Source organism: Pollicipes pollicipes, unplaced genomic scaffold, assembly GCF_011947565.3.
Source record: "Pollicipes pollicipes isolate AB1234 unplaced genomic scaffold, Ppol_2.1 Scaffold_5724;HRSCAF=6776_pilon_pilon_pilon, whole genome shotgun sequence".
Lineage (NCBI taxonomy): Eukaryota > Metazoa > Arthropoda > Thecostraca > Pollicipedomorpha > Pollicipedidae > Pollicipes > Pollicipes pollicipes.
This window is the reverse complement of record NW_023596746.1, coordinates 10,481,054-10,508,200: the sequence shown is the minus strand read 5'-3', so window position 1 is coordinate 10,508,200 and position 27,147 is coordinate 10,481,054. Positions and strand designations below refer to the sequence as shown.

The 27,147-nt window shown below is 48.3% G+C and overlaps 2 protein-coding genes across 2 annotated transcripts in view; one reads left to right on the top strand and one right to left on the bottom strand.

Moving 5' to 3' along the window:
- The window catches only part of LOC119103640 (mitochondrial thiamine pyrophosphate carrier), a 49,162-nt gene extending 42,073 nt beyond the window's left edge, over nt 1-7,089 (bottom strand). Inside the window, exons 1-2 of the mRNA XM_037227248.1 lie at nt 7,004-7,089; nt 2,802-2,869 (exon numbers count right to left, since the gene is read on the bottom strand). The gene's annotated coding sequence lies outside the window, so the exon portion shown is untranslated. The remainder of the gene's footprint in view (nt 1-2,801; nt 2,870-7,003) is intronic.
- Nucleotides 7,090-11,843: 4,754 nt separating this feature from the next.
- On the top strand, nt 11,844-19,596 carry LOC119103639 (zinc metalloproteinase nas-15-like). Its single transcript, XM_037227247.1, has 7 exons — nt 11,844-12,016; nt 12,163-12,269; nt 12,958-13,051; nt 13,546-13,675; nt 15,301-15,497; nt 18,196-18,295; nt 18,868-19,596. The coding sequence occupies exons 1-7, from the start codon at nt 11,860-11,862 to the stop codon at nt 19,070-19,072; spliced, it is 990 nt and encodes a 329-aa protein (XP_037083142.1). The 5' UTR covers nt 11,844-11,859; the 3' UTR covers nt 19,073-19,596.
- Nucleotides 19,597-27,147: the final 7,551 nt, after the last annotated feature.

Here is a 27,147-nt window from a genome sequence, read left to right as displayed (position 1 = left end):
TATAGGTAGTGTTGCAGACTATGCTGATTTTTGTAACCTTATCAGGATTATAATCTGTCTTGCCAGACATACATGCCATACATGTCACTTTATTCTGAAACGAAGAATTTCAGAAACATACCAGTAAAACTTTTGGTGGTAAATCGAACATCCTACTCGCAAATTTTGGGAAATTACTGATCACGGACGAATGGCGTGCATCCAATCGGACGCCGGGTACTGGACAGGATCGCACAGGATGGAGCCTGCCAAGACCTGGCAATGTCAATCACGAGGCAAATCAATTAAGAATGGTTCAGTTTTTGGTGACCATGCCCAGTGTCGGTGTAAGCGCCAATTTTGGGCGGGTATAATTCACAGCCGACTGGGCTGTGACAACTGTGCTGATCCCATGACCCCGTGTCCCTCCGATTTGCCTCCTGTCCCAAGCGGCTTCAAAAGGATCCCTCAGCACTTACTGCAGAGTGCCAGACCGGTTCTGCCAGGTCCGGGGGAGGGGGGTCTGGACTGCGGGATACACTCAGCATCGAGCTGGCACTGGCGTTTTCTGCCGTCGCTATTATCTGAAGCGTCGTTGATGGGTGTGGGGTAAGTTTCGGATTGCTGACGGGCGCCGTCTGGATTGATGCTGCCCTTGTCAGCTTGCTACCGAAGGCCTGCTGCTGTACGAGGACATCAGACTTTTTATGAGCTTTTTCAGACTGATTATGAGCAGAAAAGCAGGTCGGACGAGGGATCGCAACAGCACGACAACAGGCCTAAAGAGGGATGGCAACAGCGGGACAGTAGGCCGGAAGAGGGATCGCAACAGCAGGACAGCAGGCCCAATGAGGGATCGCAACATTTTCGTAGAAAACGCAACTTGATTTAATCACAGAACCGTACATGTCATGGAGCCGCCCGTTCTTTCAGAATTGTCATACCTTTGAAGCTTATTTTCCACTGAAATGACAATAAAATGAGCTACGATAAAAGTTAGCATAAAGTGAGCCAGCATACTGGTGACATAATCAACGCACAAGAGTATTTCAAGTTTAAATATTTCCACCATCAAAACGATGCGTTCAGATTGTGCATCGCGCAAAACTGGTATCCTAGTATTCTTAAAATGGTTTTGTCCATCCCTGGCAGTGGAATTTGAATTGACATCGATCACTCCATTGTCTGAATAAATCGGCTTATCCCTAACGGTCTGACTGATCGACTTCTAAGGTTGGCGTCGTCCACATGCACTAGCTTCTGAGCAGCCCCGAAGTTATGACCGCACACAAACAAAGTGAAAGTCAGATCTTGTCCGACATAGCAAGCAATTTTTACACAGCTCCGTGCCTCCGAGAGCACAGAATCACGTCTAGCTTACCACCGCCCCAGACGACATGTGCTGCTGATCAGTGGCCAAGGCTGGGCGGCGACCATGGCTGGCGATGTTCGGAGGGCTGGGGTATCCGCGGGCGGATCAGCTGCGGCGCGCCCGGCGCCGCTCCGTGACGCAGACGTGACGCAGACAGCCTTGGTAAGACCGGTCACGGGGCCAGGCCATCTCGCCGATCAGACGATGAGCTGCAGGGCGTCATTGTCGGCGCCAGAGCCGCCCCCCGCCGCAGCTCATCTGCCCCGCTGATCACGGCCCACCCCGCGTCACATCGGCCGCCCGGGGATCTAAAGCCGTCTGGTATCGGGACAAAACGCACGGTGGTCACGAGTTCCCGATAGCATCGGGTATCGGGCCATCACCATGCGACCCACCGACCGGGCGGCCGCGGGCCAGCAGAGGATCCCGCCTGTCCGGGAGGGACAGACAGGCGTGCCAGTGGGCGGGCGCACGTCGGGGACTAACCTCCCCGCGCCCAGGCACCAGTGACGATCCTACAGCTTTAATTGGTGGATGTCTTCAATCAACAGTCGTGTTCTCCTCCTCCCTAGAGTGCCAATTTCAGTCCGACACCGGCTACCGCTCCTCGGCGTTAAACCCTGACGGCCGCCGGGGACACGAGCTTTGGGGCCAGGCGCCCAGATGGTACCAGTTCAGAGGACCCTCATCCAGCCGCGCTAGAAACAGATCCAGCCGTTCCCCGGAGGATACAGATGCGGCCTCTGTCCTGAGCACGCCGATCTAGCCGCTCTCTAGATACAGGTCCAGCCGTTCTCCAGATACAGATCCAGCCCCCATCCAGAGGACACAGATCCAGCCCCTGTCCAGAGGATACCGATTCACCCGCTGTCCAGAGGATACAGACCACAGACTACAGATCCAGCCTCTGTCCAAAAGATAACGATCCAGCCCCTGGTCGATCGGCCACCAAGGTTCTGCATACACGGACCATGCTCCTGGCCAGTTGGACCATTTCCCCGCTTGAAAGCTACGTACACAGCTCGTTACCACTTCCGCTCACATCGCCTCGTGTTGCTTGCTCGGTGAATGCTTAACGGGATATTTAAAACAATATGTTTGTCGGCCCACGTCGCCTTCGAAGAACGCATTCCGTCGGCACAGTGTGCTATGTAAAGATAAGGAATTGAGCACAGGAAATGCGCAAAACTGTATGCATTTCCGACGCGTTAACCCATCACGGCCTGTCTTCAACACGGTCAATAGCTTCGCCAGTGGTCATGCAAACTGCCTTGCACACAGGCTACCCAGATGCCCCGTCTACTTCTTACGAGCCGCCTCAGTTATCACGAGCTGTGGACAATGTGGTTCTACATTTTTCTGCGCTGATAATTCGCCCGTTATGTAAGACGAAGACATGCAGCTCCAGCCACGAAGAACATCCTCACAAATCCAGATGATTGGACCATACCTGATTTGGTGATCAACAGCTTCCTTTTTCTTCTCTCCAAACGCCGCAGTTCTCAGAGATTCTTCGAACTGGAAAACAAGGAAACGTCTTGTGTCTTGACATCTGGTTTGCGATCATGTCGATCACTGTTGTGTCATGCGCTCGTGCCAGTGGTGCTGGAGCGCATGAGGAAAAGCGCTGGGACGCTGACTGGTCATCCAAGCCATGGTTGAGCGAAGACCACCCATCGTGCGTGGCGGTCATCGTTTAAGTGCGAGCGACATTCAATACTTAAGGTGTGGACGCGATTGACGCCATCTTGCGACACGAAGCCGGCAAAGGCAGCATGGTCCATCACTTTTTGCCTTGTGACGATGCCCGTGCTGACCGGGTCGGGGCTATAATGGCGCAGTCAAAATGGCAATGTCCTGCAGCCCTGGCGAGACGGCGCAGCTGATCGAAATCGTAATTATCATTCCCCTCGAGTCTTGTTATATCCCTCCCGTCGGATGTCCCAAATGACCCTCTACACGCATGACACGATTAGGCATTTGCAAATCTGTTCAAAACAACCTATGTGGTTGTGTTCCAAGTCTATATTTACACGGTCAACGCCTTGTAATTGTCTTCCTCCCAGCCTCTTTGCCTTTTGGTAACTGCCCATTGCCGGCTGTTCAAGAAGTGTAAAGAAGGATAGACAGAATGTCTAACACCTTAACTGGACAAGATATCCATCCACAAGTCTGTCAAAACACTGTTCCTTACTGCGGCAGACAAAGGACGTGGGAAAGTTATGCGACTCAGTGCTACTTACCGAAATTTTGTGGTGAAAAATAGGTGTTTCAGTCCCAAAAATATTTTTGAGAGGACAACTACGCCCGAAGCGTGACACTGCATCCTGCGATCGCCATGGCTTCTCAAACGCCATCCTCGTCTTTGATCTTCTGGACGCGGACTCATTGGAATGCGCTCTACCCGAAAGGTCGCCACGTAGACGGGTTTTTGTGATGCCTGCCCATCTTCGCGTTTTGGGAGCCCATTGATCTCGGGGTCCCGATGATTTTACAGTGCCACGCTCCCATTCCATCGGCTCGACGCGTAGTTTCCATACCGCCATCGTGTTTAAACTAGCTTTTTAAGCCCTTTGAGTGACTGCTGCAGACAGCGCGATTTGGCGTGCTGTGCGCACAACGACAGGCCCCGCGTAGCCTCGCGGATCTTGGAATTCTGCCGGAACGTGAAAGACGCCGAGAGCTGCCGAGCATGCCGGCAGGCCCAGCCAAGAGGTCCATTCTGGGCGGTGCCCGCATAGTTTTCCTGAACATACGATCCAGGCGGGCTTCGCCCCCCCCCCCCCCCCCACAACAAACACATTCAGACCGGCATAAGTAAGCCGGGTCCGCCGCTCAGTTCTAGAAGTGCTGGCGAACAACGCACACCCAGAGCTGACAGTACGCAGATCTGTTTCGGTCGGCCCTGGCGGCATCATCGCTGACCTGCGGTGACTCATAATTGTATAGGTGGCGACAGTGTCTTCGTTGTACATGCTGCCAAACTGAGAATGAGGTCCGTTGGACAATATACGAATGTCTGACGTCTGCCCGGATGGCACTGCTGCCCTGCGCTGCTTGAAGAAATGACGAGCTTAGGTCACCATGTAGGAAAGGCCTGCTGTGCACTAGGATACTCAAGCAATGCGCGCCGTTCGTGTAATTACTAGATACTTTCAAAGAAATTACTTTTTCTATTGAAGATGTGGGAGCTAAGCCAGTGCGAAGCCGGCAAGCAAATATGCATTACACATAGACCGCATGGTGGGTGCATACACCTGCATATATACATTTCCTACCTTCATCTCATCCCTAAATATAACGCAGGTTTATCGTACACCTTTAGTTTGATTTGACATCACATCGCGTGCAGCCCTCCGAAAAGCACGAGCTAGGACCCACCTGTGGTGATAAATCTTACCTGTTTTTAAAAGATGGACACAGCGCGTGCATTATGGAAACGTTAAACCTGCGCCGTTGGTTCATGGAAACTAGAAAAGCTATATATATATATATATATATATATATATATATATATATATATATATATATATCTTGCACCAGCGCGCTCCCGTCTCCAATGTCCGAGAGCGCCTCCGCAGGAAAATTCAGCGACGTCAAATGTCGTCAAACGAACATCGTCTTGTAACCTGGTTTAAGCAACGCTGATTACGTATTGCGCGTTCAGAACCAGTTTTCTATTACTTGCGATGAGCGCTGGTGCCCGCCGGCAGGTTTCCTTTCATCTCTATACTCCGCGCGACTCGTTACACCCTTTCAGCTTGATGTTTGTGTCACGGACAGCCCTTAGCACCGTGCCATGAATTGTGTGCAACGTCGTGAGTCTAAATGGCCGAAATGTTCGGGGTGTTCGAGGAATGCTTGTGATGCCTGGTGTTCATGGTCAGTAATTCTAACGTTAACTGTGGTGCTGGTTGGTGCAAGTGTGCCTCTGTCCTGCAAGTGGATGGTGATGCTTCCAATCATGGATGGGGTGGTGTTCCCACTGCAGGCACTACTAGGAAGACCACATCCTTAAAAAGCACATTTACAGTAGTACATATGGTTAAGTCACCTGACTTGGTTCAGCACATGGCTGGGCTACTGGCCATATCGCTCTTCAAACATTACAAATGCAGTTATTGGGTTCTTAAGAAATTACACCATTTTACAAAATGACCACTGGGCTGCAATTCCAGTCTTTTTTTTTGCATTAAGGACAAAACACCTATCATAATATAACACCTTTCAGTTGATATATGTATGATTGTGCATTTGCTACTTTATATCATTATGTATCTTAAGCTACTTCATTATGAGCAACATCATTGTCTGCTACCCATATATGTGCAAAGGACAGGTTCTGAACATCCAGTTATGTTAATATAATTACAGGCTTGTTCAGTAAGGAAATTTGTTGAGCAATGTAGCTCTTAAAACATAAGGAAAAGTGGAACCCACAGATGATGGAGTAATGACAGAAGCAAAATGGGCATGCAAATCTTGGGGGTGCAGATGACATTTTACTCCATTTTTCCATTATGACAATAGACTCCATTATGACAATAGACTATTTATATTTTTCTAGCATGTTAGGAATGCACCTGCATACCAACCCCACTCCATAAATCCATATATAAGTTCCATAAATCATGACCTTACAGTGATCACAAGAATGGTCTAATGGATGCTGGCAAAGCTTATACCTTTAACTGTAGCTTCAGAGGAAACATGCTATTGATTAGACCAAGCACCAGAGTGGTGCATACAATGCCCACAGCACAGTTTCATTAACAGTTAAGTAAATGGAGGAAACCAAATAACAGCACAATGCAACAACAATTAAACACAAACCATATAATAGTTTAATGGGCAGAACAATATGATGACATGTCCATGAAGTATTTGGAGGCCAAAACAATGCTCCTGGATGGGGATGAGCCTGCTGAGGAAATGCAGATCTAGAGCAAATGATTCTCAGCAATGAGACTGTGATTGCCACAACACAGTCATGCAGCTCGCAGTTCTTCAGAGATGGTCTGTGAAAATCCATCTACTGTGTTGGATGCCCGCACCAAATTGGTGTGCTTCAGCGCATACTTGCATGAGCCAGAGACACAATTTGTGGTTTATCAAATTATTTCTTTTAACATTTTTGACATTTAACATTAACAGTTAACATTTTAAGTTATTTGTCTGAACTTACTGTTGCAACATACTACCTCCTTAATACAATGGCTCTAAGCCCTTAAATTTGTGGTGACCATGTGCCCATATCTGGGTGCTCAGATTTACAGACTACACACACTGAAATAGTTGCTCTTCTTCCTCATGTTCTGACATGCCCTTTTTGTAGTCTGCTGCAGGGGAGGTGGGGGGGGGGGGGGGGAGGAGCAACGGCACTTGCTTCTCACTGCTGATGCTTAAAAAACATGCCCATAGATGCCGAATATGTACACATGCAATAGGAACAAGTGAAAATAGCACACCGTGAGACAGAACAATACTAGTTAAAGGCTCGTCCACACTGTCAAGATCATTAGGACATGAACACATAGCATACCTCACAGCAGCCAACGAAAGTCACTGCTCATTCGCACATTGCCAGAGCATTAACACACACGATTGACTAGATACAGGTCCACTCAACACACGTAATTGCACAAAACGCACCTCTTTCCTGGACGAGGTAAAAACAGCAACACGTAACTATTCCTGGCACAATACCCAGATCTAATGCGAAATCACAGATTTTCGATTCCGCAAGCTCCACGAAAACCGTTTAACCACCGCTTTCAATTGCCGCCACTATCGAGACATATGCGCCGTTTTCCCTTCAAATACAAGATACCATATCCCTTTGAGCTAGTAGCAGCCATATAAAGGTTTTATGCCCAAGCCGTGGGATGCATTCGCAGCGCATCAGAATGTAGCATCGGAGCGGAATGTACTGCAGCGCACCAATAACATTTTATTCTTCGTGAAGTCACGTAGAATCTTGGCCGGAAGTACTCGCAGCGCAACATGCCTCTCTTTACATCTTCATGACTGTCTTGACAATAACTACGCATGCAAAGACGATATTTTTTTCCGCGCACGCTGTACCATGGGCACCCCTAACAATGGAAACTGCAAATTATGCTGCTTGTAATGTATAACACACCTTGGTATCACTTGCGGCCGATTTTGGATGGGGGTGGCGGCACCTGTGGAGGGCAGAACGTGCCCTCTATCGTTGGATAAGGAGGGGGGTGGGTGGGGGGGGGGGGGCGTAACTCCCCCTATCCTGACAAGACTTTTTGCAGAAAAACATAATTCTTCACTCCGATTTTTACTATTGGGTCATATTCCCAAATTTTGCCATAATGAACGCACCTCACATCGGAAGGATTATATTGTTACAAAGCTCGTGCGATGATTCAAGGCCTCTAAAACATCACTCTGCAATATTCTCCCCAAAATGGCCTAGCACATTTATTGTCTTCCGTGCCTGGATTTCAAATCCGGATAGGTGATGAACGAATCATAACGTGCCTGCAGCCTACGAATATAAGACGCTTTTTAAGGATAAAAGTGAAAAATCATTTTGAATTGTAGTGCATGTGCTATAACGCAATACCTCTAATTCCCCTGGTACGACTGCCATTTTTTGTACGCTCTCCGTCAGTGATCATTACTTGCTATCACCACTTCCACCGTCATATTTTTCAAGAGGCTCTGCAACGCAAACACAAGCCAGATCTGATAAGCAAACAGATCGGCACATGATCTGTTTGTGCCCGCATACCGTTTATAGATGGCACTGTAGTAACATCCAGCAATGCTGCGTTGCAGCGGAGGTGCTCACGGCTGGTAACATATAATTTAACTTTTGCATCGCTCTAAATAACGTTTGCTATCCATTTTGATGTACCTGACGGTATCAAATCAAATGATCTGGTATCAAATAAGATCCCTGTCTAATGATACTAGTGTTGGAAGGGTAAATATTTCCTTGTCATGTCAAATCGGTCATGTGTGTGCTGGCTTAAAAGCATCATATAACAGTTTAAAAGCACAACCCTCGAATCTGGACGATAAATAGACTGCAATATCACGCAGTTCTTTTAAGGTGTAGGTGAGATCGTAAAGTTAAAGCCGAGTGTGGGTCCATAGTAGCATATATAGTAGCATATGGTAGCAGAGTGTGGGTCCATAGTAGCAGATATAGTAGCATATAGTAGCAGATGTAGTAGCATATAGTAGCAGAGTGTGGGTCCATATAGTAGCAGATATAGTAGCATATGGTAGCAGAGTGTGGGTCCATATAGTAGCAGATATAGTAGCATATGGTAGCAGAGTGTGGGTCTATAGCTCAAAATCTGGCTGGACCAACGTCGCCAGCGGTACCCCTCAAACATTGGTGCTGAGACTAATCCTGTTTATTATTTTCGTCGATTACCAGAAGTGCGAGGCGCGGCCAAGATGTTTACGAATGGTACGAAGGTGTTCTGTGATGCTCTGAGGACCCTGACCGCTTCTCCTCTCCATATTGACCTCGATGACCTGATCACATGGTCACAGTACGATTCCTCTCATTCAGCACATCCATGCGCAAAATAGCGCACACCAGCACTTGCAATCCGCGACCGACCTACTTGCTGCACAGCGCCGAAATCGCAGGCGTGTCCGCTGAAAAGTACCCTGGAATTTTCGTGGAGACCCATGCAGGGTTCAGACCTTGCATGAGACCGTGCAGAAGGCGTAGGTGGTTCTTAAGTACACCCAGATGCTGGCAGTCGTGACACTGACATTTCTCAACATTGGAGTCTTCACGCTGCTATTGTTGTGAGGACCACGATACTCCCGTTTTGGGGTAACTATTCGAGGGTGTGACGTCATCACCTGGGGTCCGTTCGGCAGGCTGGATCAGGAGAGGCTACAACGGGTCCAACGGGGAGGTGCACGTCTTGTTCGAGAGGAAGGGCTCCTCAACTGCCTTCGCTGCACTACCGACGTCACAAGGGAGATACGGTTGCGGTGTTCCAGATGCTTCACGGAGACATGCGTGCCGGAGTTCCTGACGTGACACGGCTCTGAAGTGAAACAACGGCACCAAAGTAAACTGTGCAGCGTTCAAAACGGGACCCTCGTCCGTCGGGACTCATTCAGCTTCTGGGTCGTAAATGATTGGAACGCCCTTCCACCGACAATTTCATCGCCATCCGAAACTGAAAAGTTTAAAACTAGGCTCGACCCATGCTGGACTGGCACCATGTGCGACAGTCCGCAGTGACCACATCGTCAAAATGAAGCTGTTTGGCTGACTGAACAGGATCTCGAAAAGACCGGGATCCGCATGCCGAGTGCTCTTTTAATTCCTAATCATCAACATTAGGTAATGTAGTTAAGTTGATAAGTTGTAGCTCAGAATTTGTTGGGAACTGACCATGTAACCCATTTTTCTATCTGCAGTTCAAATATGATTTCTGGACTCACCTGGTCCTGCTGCACGTTGCCGACCAGTGTCCCAAGAATATGCAGTCAGCCTGTCTAGATGCTCGTACGGTTCAACACACTGTGATTTGGTTTACCAGCTCACACAATAGAAAAGCCGCGCACAACGACATCCACAGCACTCACACCACCGCTCGTGCGAAAGCAACTGTGGTGCGACCGCTGGTAAATTCTACGCCAGAACGTGAATTCTGCTGGATAACTGGCTCGAGCCCAACCAGATCTCACTCACATTCTGCAACGTCATTCAAGAAAAAATGCACTACATGCTCCGCTGGGCATGATCTGGGCTCTACCTGGTCAATACCACAGCTTAATCCATTTCATACAAGAATATCGGTCCTGGCAGGGCCGTGGCCCGCCAGGACCGGGCTGCGCTGCTGTAAAATCTGCCCAGGCGAGGCCCGACAAATTGCTGGTGTGTGTGTGTGGGGGGGGGGGGGGGGAGGGGTGCATCCATGGTCTTGGTAGGTGGGGAGGGACACAGGTTTGACAAACGACCTCTCCTGGTGGAAGGTCCGTTCCCCCAAAAATATTACCAGGCATGGTTCACCTGATTTTGAGGGGCACGATTTTATTCTTTTTATTTTACTATGTACCGTCTTTTAGATAAGTGTTTAAATACGTAATACAAATTAGAGAAGAGTTTAAATAAGTAATAGCCTCATCCCTCGGAGAAAAAAACAACGGAAGAATGGAAATATAGATGCGTTGATACTTCGGCAACATGCCTTTATCGAAACAATAGCAGAAGTCTTCTGCTATTGTTTCGATCAAGGCACGTCGCTGAAATACCACCGCATCTATATCTCCATTATCCTGTTTTTCTCCAGAAGAATGAGGCTATTACTACTGTCTTATCTATGTGAATAACGTTCCTAGCAAATGCACTTAACAACTTCTGTACCGCCTTTTACTGAAACAAGCTAAAAGACGGAGAAAGATGCATTTCTGTATTCTGACGGAAGACAGATTTTACAGAAAGACATTTAAGAAAACATTTACAAAATGCATGTAAGCAAATGAGGAATTAGTTAAACAAGCCGAATTGCGATTTAGTTAAGCTGAGTGTTTCGCATTTATATGGGGGGGGGGGGGGGGTTGAACTGAAATTACCACGTTGAAGATCATTTGGTGCAGTTCATAGCCTTGCCCTTCCGAAGACCTAAGCTCATCTAGTTGCTGTGCTACACACTCACGAAGACGTGCAGACTATTTCGAGAAGATTATTTCAAGTTTCCCTAGGTATCAATGAAGCCATAATAACGGCATCCAAATCCGGTCATTCTATCATCCACACGGCGATCAAGGCCAATGCAAACATAACTGTCAAGTCATTCACATCTGGCGTTCATAAGCGTGATTTCCAGATGTGACGGCAATCTCAACGTTTTTACTTAACAGAGAAAATGTGTTGTCTAGAGCAGTCTTTTCTACTAAAAAGTATACCAATAGCTACAAGTGAGCTTACTTCATCATATCTGAGGCTTGCTTCAACATTTTCCAATGTTCAACACTTACTTTAACACAAGGCGGATCAAGATTCAGTCAAAACAATGATCACATTGCCCAGAACAAAATAGTACGGCAAACAAAGGGAGTGTAATGACTACCACGACTAGCTAGAAATACCACGACCGAGGTGGGGAAGAAGCGGGGACCAGATACAGAGCAAGGGGCCGACGCGGTATACACCCGGCCTGGCGGCGCGGCAGGTCCGCCGCGCTCCTCACATGGCGCCTGGTGAGGGGGTTCTCGCTCACGCACTTTCGTGGTTCTTTTAGTTCGGTACAGTGCCACCATGGGACGTCAGGATCGAACGAGCCCACCCTTTCAAAAAAACCTGTACTGCGCCGTCTTATACGTGACGGAGACCAGAGACACTACTCTAGCGCGACCCTTGCTCCAAAAATGCTCGGGCTACACTGTTTTACCCAGCGTTGATGTGTGTTACGTCTCTCCAAATGCGCACGGTGTGCTCATCGTGACGCTCTGACCACCAGATGCGGTTGTCGGAGCGCCTCCAGAGGCTGATGGTGCTTCTTCTGTCGGTGCTTTTGAAGGCCGGCTCCAGGAGCGTCACGCAGCAGGATGTAGACCTCCAGCTCCAGCTTCTAGAGGACTCCTACCGCCAGGAGATTGACAAACTCAGGGCCGCATCTGGCTCAGCCGAGTTCAGAAATATTCTAGGTACGCCCCAGAGGGGTACTCGTACGGGCACGCGGCGCTCCTGGTGTTATGCAATGCATGGGTGAAGATGTTTAACGTCATGCGAGTAGAGCTTAGATAAGAGACGTTTGAGCTCCCCTGACCAGCAATATCGACTGTCGTTACAGGTCCTGATCTGGACAACCCGTTTGATCTGGACGGCGAGCTCGATGACGCCGATCCTGAGGTGTCTCCGGGCCTATTTGAAGGCGACATCGCTTATATACCCAATGAGGTGGGACGCAGTTAGATCGCTTACGATTATTAGACTTTTCACTGAAACGAAGGAACAACGAGCTTGATGTTCAACCAGTGTTCTAATTGGTCACGCGTCAGTAACAAAACAACGCCTGAATCGCCATCTCGTTTGGAGCACCCAGACCAGGCAGGCCGGTCATTGCGGCTAGACCGTTTGCAGGCGTCATGTTGTGGAGAGGTGCTGCAGCCTGACCCGCGATCACCGTCGACAGAGTACAAATAATAGGGTCGTTTCTCAATGAGCAGCACATTTAGAGTTACGCATTATCAAGCTTAATCACCAGATCTTCTTTACATCTTCGATTGCCTTTTCGCATAGTTAAATAGAGACATGTCGTGCATTTATAATTTGGATAGTGCAGTGGCAAAGGAATTTGTAACGCCGAATGTTCAACAAAACTTGTAAGAAGGCAGCACGCTGTCAATGAGAATCACCGAAAAATTGCGGCTGGCATTGGAAGGGGATGTTTGAGGCACGGCGCGCTTAACCATAACAGCATGTGAGATGATCAACAACACCTAAAATGTTTTCGCCTTAAATCACTAAGCGTGGCAGGACGGTTTGCAGACAGCGATATGTCAACGTATGGATCGCCGAGAGCAACGCGTGTACGGTGTCTGCGTGGCTGTGAACAAGCGGTTGGACATTTTACTTATATTTCCAGATAGCGCAGTTCCGTGTCGCTCTCAACACGGAGATATTTCCCACACGCAAGTGGGATACCAACGTGGTGCCATATATCATCAGCCCCAAATACGGTAAGATTGGCGTTGTGATCAATGTTCCCGGTATTTGCCGTTGCTCTTTCGCTCACCTCCTGGAATGTGTGCAATGTCTATTTTACAGGGCATCGTCGAAGAAAGACAATACACGGTTACTTATACGGGTTCCGCTCTACAAGACGCAATGTTTTATACACGTCAAAAATTGACAGCGAAAATATAACCATGACAACACATAGCCTGCCTTAGCGGAAACCCTGACAAAACAGAGTTTAATTGCTTAGTGTGAATCGTGCATATCGCAAGAATTTATGTGAATTTTTTATTTTTCAGCGGCTCTGATCTATGTTTCTCAAACCTCATACCATTAAAAGAAACAATGTCATCATAGTGCATCAAAGATTTAGCCCTTGTGACCCCGTGTCCAAAACCTTTTCGTCTCACTGCATATGTTCGTGAAGATGGCTTGTTCCCTGACAGTGGAGATTGGTTTCACCAAACGCCATGAGATGTGCTGTGTTTTTTTTCAGAAATGAAGCAGAGGATGTTTATAGAGGACGCCCTAGACATACTTAGTTTTATGACTTGCATCAAGTTTGTCCCCTGGGACGGCAAGGTTAAAGATTACCTGGTTATATGGCCCGTCAAGAAGCCTGCTGGGTAAGTCAGCTGTACCAACCCTCAGCGTGTTGGCCGGCACTGAAGGCGCGCTGGGAGCCCTCAGCGCTCTAGTCCGCTTGGGGACACATCTGTTATTGGCACAGGCTGGCCGTTCCTTCAGTCACATTTCCGCGCTCCCTTGCTGGTAAGTGGCTCAACAGGCAGCGTGAATTGCTCATGCGTCTGCAGTCTGCGCCCCAATGAAACATGCTGCCATAACTCGGCGACCTTCACCCGGTTCCCATCGGTGATGATCGTATCGTCGCAGCAATACCTTCAAATAACACTAAAAAATAACGGCACTCCGAATTGCTGAACTGACGAGCTTTCATAAGCTCCGACAGGTACCTAAGCCGTCAGCACACCACAGACGCGAGCCATCACCAACTTACTCTGCTTAATACTGCTTAATATCATTTGTACCATATACCAGGAGATACTGGTTTAAACGATTTCATAGGGCAAAGCTTGACTTTATTTCCACTATTCAGTGCTTCAAGCTGTGCTGACGATCAAGATATACGCAAGACAACAACAATTACGAGATTGACGGATCGTAACGGAACACGAGATCACAAATGAAGAAATTTGGGCAAAGTTATGCAAAGAGATGCACATGAAACAAAGGCAGGTGATTTCCGAAAATCCTCCGAATCTATGCAGACGTTGCCACTAGAAAGATGCCAAAACAGCGAAGCATCCAAACTCTCACATCTTAGAAACCGATACAGAGTTCTACGTTAAGGTCTGCATGAGACACAGGCAGCTAAGCCGATAGTTTACAATGACCTATACCGATATAAGATTGGAAAATTACGTACTATGAACATCAGACACCACGAAAATTACACGAATCTCACGAACATCACTGGTATTCAGGCTTTCGCAACCCACGCTCCCAATACAAAGTACTGTAAAGAGCTGCCCGAAACACAAACGGCTTAGACAAAACGTTTTAACTCGCGCACCGAGCATCACGAGAAAAATAACTTTGCCAGCTGGCATCAGTGCTCATCACAACAAGCGTAGAACCGTCTTTAAACGTGCTTAACCTTGTTATCGCTGCCCAAACCAGGTCCATGGCGCGCTTGTCTGCTCAGCATCGGACGAAGGCTACGTATCGGCAGCATTAGAAGATCTTGATGCCCGTTGTTTGTAGCTGTTTTTAAGCTTTGCATTTGGAAGTTAGTATTTGTTTCATTATGCTCCATTGCTGTGTAGTGGTCCACCAAGGGCTTTCCAAGTGGTGTTTACTCTCTCTGTAAACGCGTATCTCCAATTCGCTCATTAAATCGGCCACGAATGCTGCGCTTTGTTACTCCTACATGAAAAAATTCATAGGAGGGATTACAGGTGGTCAAACCTGATTCAGGTGTTCAAGTCCCTGCTCAAAGGACGCAAAAATATCCTGTATATTGCGTCCTCCCTCGTGCATCTTGAATAATCGGCTATGAACAATATAGCCAATGTTTACTTCTTGACGTCGCTTAAGCATTACTAACGGGTATAATAAAGGCCGACAGCTCAGCGTAAAAGCTCTGACCTCATATCATGTGTCTCGTTGTGTCCTCAAGACTGTGAGATCCGCCGGCGGCACCTGACGCCAGCTCGTGCACACTCGCCAGGTGCTGGTCGTTCATCGGGAAGCTGGGTGGCGCCCAGATTGTCTCTCTGCAGCCGCCGGACAGCAAGTCCAAGCGCTGCTTCATCTCCATCGGCAAGCCCATCCATGAGATCATCCACGCGCTCGGCTTCTTCCACGAGCAGTCGCGCTTCGACCGCGACCAGCACGTGTTCGTCATCAAGAAGCACGTCATCCCACGTGAGCGCGCCAGCGAGAAAGCCGAGGGGGCAGCGGGCGCGTCGCGTCTGCCCGCCTCAGCAGCTAGAGCGCGGGCATTGCTCCATCCCCAACGACGGCCGTCACTGGGTCGCTCGCTGCCGGAGTCAGGTTTGGAGCATTGTGCTCGCCTTACGGCGGGAGGCCCGGGCTGGCGGCCCGCCGCACCGAGGGTGCGGTGACGCCACGCCGCCAGCGTCAGCAGTCGGCGCTCCACTGATGACGCCAGCCGAATGGGCCCGCACCCCACCACCCGTCATGCGCTCTGTCTGTTGACACTCGGCGTTTCTATTGTTGGCGGCCACAATGTCGGCACAGTGTTGCATCTTGGCGGACATTGATCTGCGGTGCGCCGGCCCCCGCTCCAGTGCGCGCCCCCGCGTGGTGCCACGGCCCCTCTGCTCCCACTACCTGCATCCGTACTGCTTTCAGGGGTAAGCAGATCTCGCCTATCATCATCCACAGGGTCCGATGTCTTATCCGCCCACTATCAATTCCGCAGAATGCTCGGCCGCAGGGGGTCCTCTTTGATGGAATGGCTCTTCAAACCTACAGCGTATAAAGCAGCAACATATGCTCTACGTGACATATGCTGGAGAGCGTAACCGTATCAGTCAAATTTTCTTCAACCAAACCTTTCTAGCCCCTATCCGGAGCAGTGGAGAACCACGTTTCACTTAGACTCGTCGTCGTTGTCATTTGGGCTTGACGAGGCATTCAACTGCTTAGGCTGTATAGCGTCGCCTGCCCCTCTCACCCTGACAGGAGGGGCGGGCACCACGGGGAATCGAGCCCCGTATCTTTGCTCTCCCCGACGTGCAGTGATTTACGCAAACGCTTTACACAATGCACTTTGGGAATCCCTCCGCTTAGATCTGTAATGCGGAAAAGTGAAATGTCAAGAGCATTATGATAGCCGTTGTTCACGCGCAAATAAAATTTGTCACTCAATGTGAATGGCAAAACAATTCAGGCGTTCAAGACTCATATCCATACTTGGAGACACATTTATAGTGAGCTCACAGCATGCACAACTGACAGCGGGCTTGCTTCCCTGAGCAACGGAACCGACTCCCTGACCAAGTATATGAGGACTTGTTTAGTTCTACGGACGATTGTGTCTGCAATGTTTCGGGATGCATTCAACATCATTCATTAGGGGAGGGATGGAGCCCAGACCTCGTCATAATTTCCTCACCAATTTGACCTCCGGCTGGCGTGCTACCTGACGCGACAACCTGAGACGCATGTGGAAGATAGGGGCGGATTTCATCTCTAAGCAGGCGGGTCGCTTTGTGCTCTTTCGGGGGTCTGGGCACCACCCATCCTCCAATATTGAGTTCTTCAACGTTCTTCTGAGCCCCCTCCCAATGCGTACGAGGAAAACAGGAGTACTGAGTCAATGAAATGCAGGAAGTGCTCGAATTGCTGGTGCACTAAGCATCTAAATACATAACTACCATGTCATCATCATCACGTGCCATTATTATCTTAATAAGATCGGCTTGAGATGGAATATCCTCAACATCAAAACAATTTTGGCACCGACGGGATAGGTATCTAATGACACTTTTAACATCGGGAACGCAAATCAAATCAAGTGACCAAAATCCGGGATGAAACCAGGATTTAGAAATACGTTAAGTCAACTATACTGGCTCAGCTTTTAGAAAGTGGCCCCCTGTCTGTAAGCCAGCTTTGCGTGCAGCAACATGGGGTCAGTCGTCTGCAGCCTTGGCGGACATTGGTCGGCAACCAGTTGCCCCTTCCGCCGCCGTCTTTATATACACCTGCGTGCAACGTTGTCGTTGAAAATGTGTGAATACCTCCATTTCATGTGTTTCAAGAAACAGTCGCAAATACATAGAGATAGCATTAACTCGAACCTGAGATAGGAGCTTCCATAACGTGTACCGGTCTTCCACGATATCGCCGGGCGTCGAAGCTGATAAAGCATGCCAAAGCAACGTAAAAAATGGCCAAGAAACGCCATTTGGGGTTTTCTCATGGAACGCGCCCCCGATCTGTTTACTGAGCCAGGATCAGTGATTCTCCGAGTTTAAATCTTTCGGTGCCTGGAATGCTGTTACGTATTCATAAGCCCCAAAGAAACCATCCTCGTCGCCACTGTGTATGCCATATCTCTCTAATTATCTCTCTAATTTCATTGCTGTCTGTAGTCAACGCTGCTGCCAGGGGTGTCACCGCGGGCTTCTGTGAGGTAAACGAGGTCTAGGCTGAAGCTGTCCCTCTCTCCCCCCCCCCCCCCCCCCCGGTTCCCGCGCCACTGGCCCCGACCCATCATGGAATAGTGCATCTGTGTGCTGGTGCAGTTCGTATTTTACAGAAACAGCCAATGAGCATCCGAGCGGTATCTGGAAAGCGTCTTTGTGGCACTCCGCGCGGTGTGTTATGAAAGCCGTGGCTCTGCCAAATACTTCGATTAACTTCGTCAGCGTCGTAACGCGCAACTACGGTATGAAAACTTCGCCACCCACTTTTGCGAAGCCAGTTTTCCTAGTGCAAAAACTACTCAAGAGTCTCCATAAGGCTGAGAGGACGTTTCCTCCCGCAGATGATTTGAGAGACGCCACCCAATTCCGTCATTCTCCTTCCCTGTGGTGAAGCCCGGCCCAGCAGCAGCTTTGCGTGATATGATACATCTCGCATTCATCAACAGGTTTCTTGAACAACTTCGCAAAGCACGCTGCTGAGAACACGACGATCGGGTACACGTACGACTTCACCAGCGTGATGCACTACGGCACACATTTCTTCAGGTTAGTTTCAACTTCAAGCCTGCGGATTTCGAAAGCGTCTCTATGATGATTGGAAAAGCCTTGCAGCGCACCCGGAAGGCTCATGATGAGCTTATCCGGCGGCCTGGTTTCCTAGTGCCGCCCTACGCTTGAAGTGAGTCACCATGTTAAATGTAGCAGTGGTTCGCTATGTATCACCCAAAGCAAACGTATAGCAAATTAACCCTACCATAAAGCCTGCTCTTTCCAGTGCCATAACTTTGCTAAGCGTTTGCACCCCTACGCGTTCGTTCGTCATGAGTAGAAGTGAACTACTGCCTTGTTTATCATAATGGCTTCTTGTGGGCACCAGTAGTCGCACATGTAATGCAAGGATTATAATAATCTGACATACGGGGAAACCCGCTGGAGCAAAATCGACGGCAACAATTTTTTGCTTTCAGTTTTCGTAAAGATGTGATGCCACGCCTCACATTGCGCCTCATTTATGCACTTGCATCATCGTAAGAACCAGTGATATAAAGCAAAGGTGCACAATACATGTCGCAGACGGCGTCGCGAACAACACCCTGACCATGCCGATTCCGTCGCAGCATTGACCGTAAGGTGCCGACCATGGTGCCCCGAGTCAACAACACGGTGATCGGACAGCGCAACGGCATGTCCGTCAAGGACTGTCTCAAGGTCAACTCCTACTATGGCTGCATGGATGCGTCCGCGTACGACCGCATGAAGTACTCCAGCATCTGCCGCTTGATGGGCATCAGGAACGACGACACCACCTTCAACAGCCTGTAGCCGGACGTCTCTTGAGCTGTTTGGCCGGTGCCGCGGGTGTCAACACGCGGGCCAAGTGCAGTGACAACACGCGGGCCAAGCCCCTGCTGCGTCTGCCCCAGGCGCCACGCTGGTCGCCGGCCTCCGCGCCCGCGCCGGTAGCCGTGCTTACTCCACACACAGCGCGTCAGATGCAGAACGGAACCGAGCTGCGGCGTCGGTGATATGCGATGCAAGCGGTTCCTGATTCTTGATGCAGCGGTTCCTGATTCCTGATGCATGTGGCTCCTGATGCCAAACTTGTTGCCGTGGCAAAAGTGTGAAAAATTCGCGATACCATTCCGTAGACGTTTGCTGGCCCGACAGAGCTTGAAAGAAGAGTGTTTAAGTGCATGCGTGAACTGTGTTTCGCATGGGAATGAGATCGGACACGGTTATGTTTACGTATCAAAATGTGGTCATCATAACATTCGTATGACATTTCGCAGTAAGCATGGTGCACGTGCAGTTCATAAACTGTATAATAGAATACAATGTAAATAGCACCGCCACATTTGATCAACTTACTTTTACCATCAAGATCCACGCACGGAGTATCTCATCTGTCAGCAAAACCGTCCCAACAACCTAAGCATCTGAACACGAGGCATCAGTATATTTTTTATCGGCTACCGACAGAGCTGTTTTCGAATCGGCATCACACAAGGTAACTTCAGCTTTGACTCATATGGTAGTACGCACATTTCAACATGCTCTCAAGGGCACAGGTATGCATGAGTTTTTGCTGAATGCGATTCCAGTAATGGATTGTTAGCCTAAAACGCAAAACTGTATTCAGTGACGTCGGCGTTGGTGCGGCTGCCGGAAGATATTGTCCCATATACGCTCATGCCGATTGGATTTCAACCATTACTAATGACAGCCCAGGAACAACTAAATGAGCTTCACACTTTGTATTTTCGTCCCATAAATGTAAACGGAACACGTCTTTGTTATGCTTTTGGCGAGCGTCAAAATCATATTGGAGAAGTTGGCAAACTGGGCCTTCAAAGAGGAGTTGACCGGGAACCTCTGTGGTGCACTACCAGTGGCACGCCCACAGGCACAGACAGGGGTACCAAGGGCGCCCCCCCCCCCGCCGCTTAGGTCGATTTGAGGCCTGATTTGAGGGCCAGTGCCCGAGGAGCTCGCTGCAGGTCACATTAAGGGGGCTCAGACCACAGGACAGGTCACTCAAATGGATGGATAGACATTTAGATACACTATTGAGGATCCTCTACAATGTGGCTTTTCCCGCACTACCGTCACATACATTGCACAAGAAAAAACACATAAAAATTACACGCATTTATCAAAACGAGACAGATATATTCATCTCGAACCCAGATAAGCGACCGGGCTGTTCTTAAAGGCCAAGACGATTACAATGAATGACAGGCAAAAATCTGACAGTTCTGAGGCCTGAGGCAAATGCCAGTCAGAGGGCTCCTTGTGCTGATTGAGGAACCCTGAGTTGATATGGGTCTCTATGCTGGTCAGGATCCACAGTACACGCAGTCGGCTATGTGTCAGTGAGAACCTGACGGCTCATTTCCCAAGCAGACAAAGCCGAGGCCAGCAATTTGCATCGGCTGGTGCCCCTGCGTCTGTCAGGGACCCACGATGCCCAACAGAGGTCCAGTTTGGGGACGCAGATTGTATACAACTGTTTGTCCCGGTGTCAGGGACCAACGGGGCCCACGGCTCACAGCCTATGAAGACTGCAACGTCGGACATCAGGGGTTTTGTTTCTGAGACCTATGAGCGCGCAGGCTCAAACTACGTGAATGGTACTTGCTCTATGCGATTGTAAATGAAGATTACGCATTTTCAGACGAACATGCCCATGTTTAAACAACTTTTTGATCCATTTTGATCTGCAATCTACGCTCATGGAGTCCACGAAGTCTCTGTAGAATCCATGCAATTCTGGCGAAGCCTCTGAGTACTTTCGGTTTTGAAGCAGTTAGTTGAACCATTGTAAAATGAAAAGCGCCGGTGTTTTATTTCATGCAGTCATTCAGTGCCCGGGTACTTCATTTTACTGACTTTAATATATAAAAACAATTTCATCTTGCGGAAAATCCCGGCTTGTGTTCCCCGTTACAGACAGTCAACATAAATATACAACGAAGAAAAACGTGCTCCCTCGAAACCACGTGAGCCATGTAGGTGAGCTTGTTTTTTGAGACGTGTCGTTTACCACCAGGGGGCCCTTGTCAACCCTGTGCGCCCCCCCCCCCTCTCACCTGCCTTACCAAGGCTCTTGCTGCGCCCCCGTGAACTACATTCTCGAACCTCGCAGTGTCACAATGGCTCATGTGGATGTTACAAAAACGCATTCTTTGGTAGATATTGTTGTGTCTTTACAAAAAAAGAACTTGTCGATGCTTGCTCTGACATGTGTCCCTCTCTACTGGCTCAGCCTGTCTGATTGAGGCCATCCGATCTCTGCCAGTGGACGGAGCCGACAACTTGTCGCAATAATGGAGGCTTAGTGCCAAATACGCACATGATATTTAACACAGGCACGCAGCACCGGTATCGCAACAGCGTAAACTAAGATACGTCGCCACCTAGTGTTGGTTTGGTGTCATGCGTGGTCCACGACGAGTACAGGGTCGTCCCGTGTCAGGTGAGGAGCGTCACAGGCGGGATGCAGGCTCGCACGGTGTTGTGCTGGCTCAGCAGGCGGAAGGAAGACGCCTCGATAAACAGGCCGACCGGGCCCGCGGCAGCTCCAGTGACGGACCCTGGTCACCCGCCGGCCGACTCGCTGCCCACAGTCGCAGGGTAGCGCTGCTGGTCACCACCCCGCCCAGACGTGCCGCCGCCCTGCACCGCCAGTGACGCAGGTGAGACACAGGCGTGACTTCGGACGTCCTGACAGTGCACGGACACAGCGGCGACCGGGCCTGGCTGTTACACGGGTCAGTTGGTACGGTGTCCATGTCACAAAAGTGTTAAATTCGGTGGCCACAAAAGCGCGGTTGCGCTCTGCGCCATAATCGGATGAATGCATAATGTTGTACTGAATATAATGTAGCATATGGTTTATCCCCAGCGGTTAAAATAATGCACAATGGCTTGGGCAGCCTGAATCTAAATAAAAAATGTCCTCCAAACATTTGTGTTTGAGCTTAAAATGAGAGGGCCCAGCTAACAAGTTGCACAATTAAAAGGCCATGCGCGGAAGGATTGCTTCGAAGTGACAGCAATGTTCCAAACGTCACGTAAGCATGAAAGAGTAAAAGAAGCCTACCATGAAGCTATGCAAGTTAGGATTATGTATTGGCATTACAACGAGCTCCATTTATCTTGAGTCAAGTATGAAAGTTAGATCAATGTAAAAACAAACCGCTTTTACCAGAAAATGTGTGATATCTCTCGCCCTCATTCGCCATTTTTCATGCGCGGAGTGACGGAGCACAGCGGTCGCCTGCCACCGTTTTATAGCTAAAACCGATAAAGTTTCCCAAAAAAGAGCATTAGTCTCAACGATTGCTCATGGCTTGGCTCGTGATTATTCATAGGTTTTGTGTTACTGGGTTAATGGTTAATCACCCCACTAGGGCAGGTTGAAAAAAACTTTTTTTTTGAAAAGCAAACTATTTTAGCTTTACGTGATCGCATTTTCGAGACCATGCCACGCAGCAACATGCCATTTAAAGGATGTGTTCTATATTTGTCTGGGGTTTTGAACTGAAAGAGCCGTATTGAAGACCTTTTGATGCAAATGACGGCCATGCCCTTTTTAAGGCTTGAGGCCCTGTGGCTCCTGGGCTCAAGCCGCAAAGATGTGAGAGGGTAATTTGGGAGAGTATTTGAGGGTCACCTTGGGTCACCTTCATAATGCCATATTAACGTCATTCAAATTGTGCCATTTCAAAGGTCATCATCTTGAGTCACCTTCATGGCGCCATATGAACGTCATTCAAATTGATATCTAGTAAGTCATGCGGTGATCAGGGCCCAGAAAAATATAATGGTCGAGCCATTCATATCTGGCGTTCACGAGCAAGATTTTCAGATACAACGGCCATCAGTTGGCTCTCGATGAATGTTGTAGAAAGTACGATGACGTAATCAAGCAATGACCCATCTAGGAACACATTTACTGAACAGAGCAATTAATACCGCGTAGAGCAGTCTTTTCTACTCAAAGTACACCAACAGTTATAAGTGAGTTTGTTTCATCATATCTGGTGCTTACTTTAATATCCTCGAATGTGAAACATTCCCTTTAATATAGCCGTATAGGTGCGTTTGATTATAAGTTGAATGCTAACATATCTGCTACTATCGAATTGTTTTGACCATATATTTATGGCGTTCGTTGACATGCACCCCGGTAGCTGGCTGAATGCGACGCGTTCGGGTAGGCATCATTCCCCCTCTGAGATCTCCAAGACAGAACGAGCTGGAAATCTCATATTTGCAGGTCTTTAGTCACATTTGCACTGATAGGTCTGCACGCGAACTCGCCAGTGACAAATTCTGAGGTCCACAGACTACCATATTTGGGTCAACTAAGGTAAAAAATGTCAAAGAAGTGTCCAAAGTGCCCTCAGACCTCCTTATGCAACCACGCTTAATGACGATACCCCTTCTAAGCAAGCGTTCAGTGGTATTCATTTAAGGTCAGTGGCCTGATTTGTCCTTCACAAGATCAAGAGGACAATCATCTTGGATATAACTTTCATATTTTAATTTGCGATCGGCTATTGGAATTAGTCGTAGTCCTAACTAAAATTATCAAGTTGTCTGCCAAAGTGGTCTGACTTCGTTTGATACTTCCTTGTCGTATCAGAATGAACGAATCCCATGTAATCGTCTTCCCTGACAGCCATGCTAACGAATGACCTTGGCTGACAGGCATGGACTTGGACCTTAAGCTGGCATAGTTTAGGGACCCTGAAAGGCATCTATCGTTACCAAAAGCTCGGTTATTCAATTACCTATAGCTACAAAAAGTTGAACGCGGATACGCCGCGCCGTTCAGAAGTTATTTGGAAAAACCTTCGGTGACCAACTTGACCTCCAACCTAGCGCGCGTGTATTAGTGTCGGTGTGCCGTGCACGATGGTTGGATTCGTCCGTTGCCGCCTGCCGCACGCGCCGGACGTGGATCGCCGTGCGGTGTTCTCCCCAAAAGTGTTCCTATCTAGAAAGCAGAAATGCTAGAGACGTGTTTTAAAGGTTAAAATACGTGCAATGAATACCCAGGGGTCTACCGAAAATGTGGGTACAATTGCACGACCCGCCAGAAATATCCCCAAAAACTAGGGGGGAGGGGGAGTCATTGCTGCTTTATTGAGGAGTTTTTGGCGCTCACTTCAAACTTTTTTCCACAAGGACTTTTCAACAAGTTCCTCATTTTCACTTCCCGAAGAAGGTCAGGGATTAGCGACCGAATATGGCCTTGATCAACCCGTTCATTTGAAGAACATGCCGCCAGCTCTTGACGCTAATTGCAAAGTCAAACACCGCAATAATCTCAAAAGGTTTTGGTCATTTTTCCCCTTTAAAGGTCAAATAACCTCACTGACCTGATTCAAAACGCTTAATCTTTTGCTTAGAAAAGGAATCTAGGGTAAGGCTGGCTGTGTGGCGTGGGCCTGAGGGCACTTCTTAAACTGACGTTGACTTTGTTCGACCTTATTTAGCACAAAGATTGCAGCTTAGGGACGTACATTTTTTACAGATGAGATCGCATATAACTCTACATTTCTTGCGATTTCGGTGTACTTATTTCTCAGTTTTGGAGATCTCATGGAGGTAAACTGACCCACCTCGCCCGAGCGCATTGCATTCAGTTGGTCATCCGGGCGTGAGCTAAATCCATGCTCATATCTGTTCCGACACTTGGAACGATCGAATTAGGTGGGGCAATAGACGATGGGATCGTAAAAATGTAACTATTGCGCCACACACAGCACCAGCGTCTTCGAAGTCCACATATGGTTAAACAACAAAAATCATGACAGCCGCAGTGGCCAGATATGTCCTCAACTACGTGTCAGGCAAACCCAGACATAACAATTACCCAGCAGCCAACACAACACAATGCCTTGCGATCTTACATTCTTCTTATATTGTTTTTTATGTTCGGAAGCATGCCTGTGCTGCTTGTCTGGAATATTGTGTGCCATTTCTTTTCAGTCGTGCGAGATGCTCTGTCATTTGCTGCTGTCGCTTTGGGTGACGACAAGTCTGGTGTTGGCACGTCCACAAGACCTCTCAATTCTTCCTCCTGGTAAGACAGCGGGACAGTGCCCGACCTGAGATGGAGCTACTACTCTCTCCCTGGAATGTGGGTATGCGCATCAAGCCGTGCTACGTGATATGTACTCTACTATTCCAAGGGAATATCAGTCGTAAGCGTATGACATAGGATACCATCAGGGAGGGTGCAGGGGCAGCTCACCCCGACGATGGGAAATGTGATATTAGCCCCATAGCGTTTATATAAAGCGTTGTCGTTGCCTTGCCTTCAAATGTTAATTTAATGCCGTCATAGGTAACTGATCTGAGCTCATTATCGCTTACAGTCCTTGGTAACATGGTTCCTAGCTGCGCAAAGGGTTATTCGCTCTTAGACTTGGTAAGTTGCTTCTTGACCTTGGCATAACGTATCTACCCTGAAAGGTCACTGAAGGTCACTGTGCATAGTCAACCGCTACCTCACAGTTTTCATAATATGCGCTATACCAGCACAATTTTTCGTTTTTACTCCTCTTTCAACCTGCAGTGTCTCTTTATGACCTGCATGCAGCACCGTTTCACGAAAGGCTGCCACAAGGTTCTGACCTAGGTTGACCTTAAACACAACTGACCCGACAACTGGCTGGCCTAGGTCTGAATGATTTGTGATCTGTATGTACCTTCCGATCATTCTCCATAAAAGGTCGGCACATGTCGATGATCTAGATTCCTGAAACACCGCTGGCATAAAACTGGTCAATCTAGGTCAAACACAAGTGGTATGTAATTATGGATTGAGTACATAAGTGTGATTTACGGAACCATTCTGTTGCTAGCAGAGAAAAAACAAGGACAATTTTCGCGTTTGATTGGTTGCAAATTTGAAAGAGAAGCGATAATTATCCGAATATCACCTTAACTTGAAATTAATAACCAACAATGGCAAACACCTTCACAGCTCTGCATACATTCAGCTGTACTTCATTTGTCCCTTGATTTTTTTTCATCCCAAGATAACAAAGAACTGGTACCCACTCCGTTCTCCCGTCAGTTTTAGTTTGACCCATCAATACGCTTGTCAATTCCCCATAACTGGATTAAGAACATAGGTGACCAAGAAGCCATATGATATGGTAAAGCAATGTATTACGCAGATGGACAAATAATCATCATGTATGTAGAAGCGAAGACATGCAGGGAATTTATCTGACTCCTCAGGCAACAGACGCGCGCAGCAAACACATAGCTAGGTCCTGAGCAGGACACTTTGTATTTCAAGCAAATGGCTTAAAATGCTAGCACGTAGAAGGTAGTATGGCACTGGACCATCTAGTCCATATGATATGTTACTAACACGCATCTGCTTTGTAGAGCACTTCCCGGACTGAATCGATCCGTGAGTGGCGCTGGTTCTGCGGGGCGGATAGCACTGGATCAGCAAATCAATGACACAGGAAATGTGGGAAGCTTTTACGTGTGTAAATTTGTTTCGTAAGGAAATTGGTCATGTTCCGCCACGAAATGCTTAGTCCATCAGCTACCACAACTCGCGGTAATTCCTCCATTGACCCGGCGTAGTGACTGCAGGGAACCCAAATTATGTTTGCTACTGACACTCACCTCCAGCGCGGTGCGTGAGCATTGTAGTGGTTTGTTTTGGTCTGAATGACCGTAGCCCCTGAACTATCACAAGAATGATATGCCGTTACATTGCCACCCTTCACCCTTCCATCTGTATACAGCTTCCGGTCGTGATGGCCAAAAGCTCGCGTTACGGGTCCACTCACTGATTTGTCCACGACTGGTCAGCCGATTATGAGCAGTCGCATACATATACTGATTTTCTTTGCATC

Coding starts and splice junctions, on each gene's coding strand:
- LOC119103639 (XM_037227247.1), top strand. CDS start 11,860: ATGGTGCTTCTTCTGTCGGTGCTTTTGAAGGCCGGCTCCAGGAGCGTC. Junction 13,676..15,300: donor CCCGTCAAGAAGCCTGCTGG/GTAAGTCAGCTG, acceptor CACACTCGCCAG/GTGCTGGTCGTTCATCGGGA. Junction 18,296..18,867: donor TACGGCACACATTTCTTCAG/GTTAGTTTCAAC, acceptor ATTCCGTCGCAG/CATTGACCGTAAGGTGCCGA.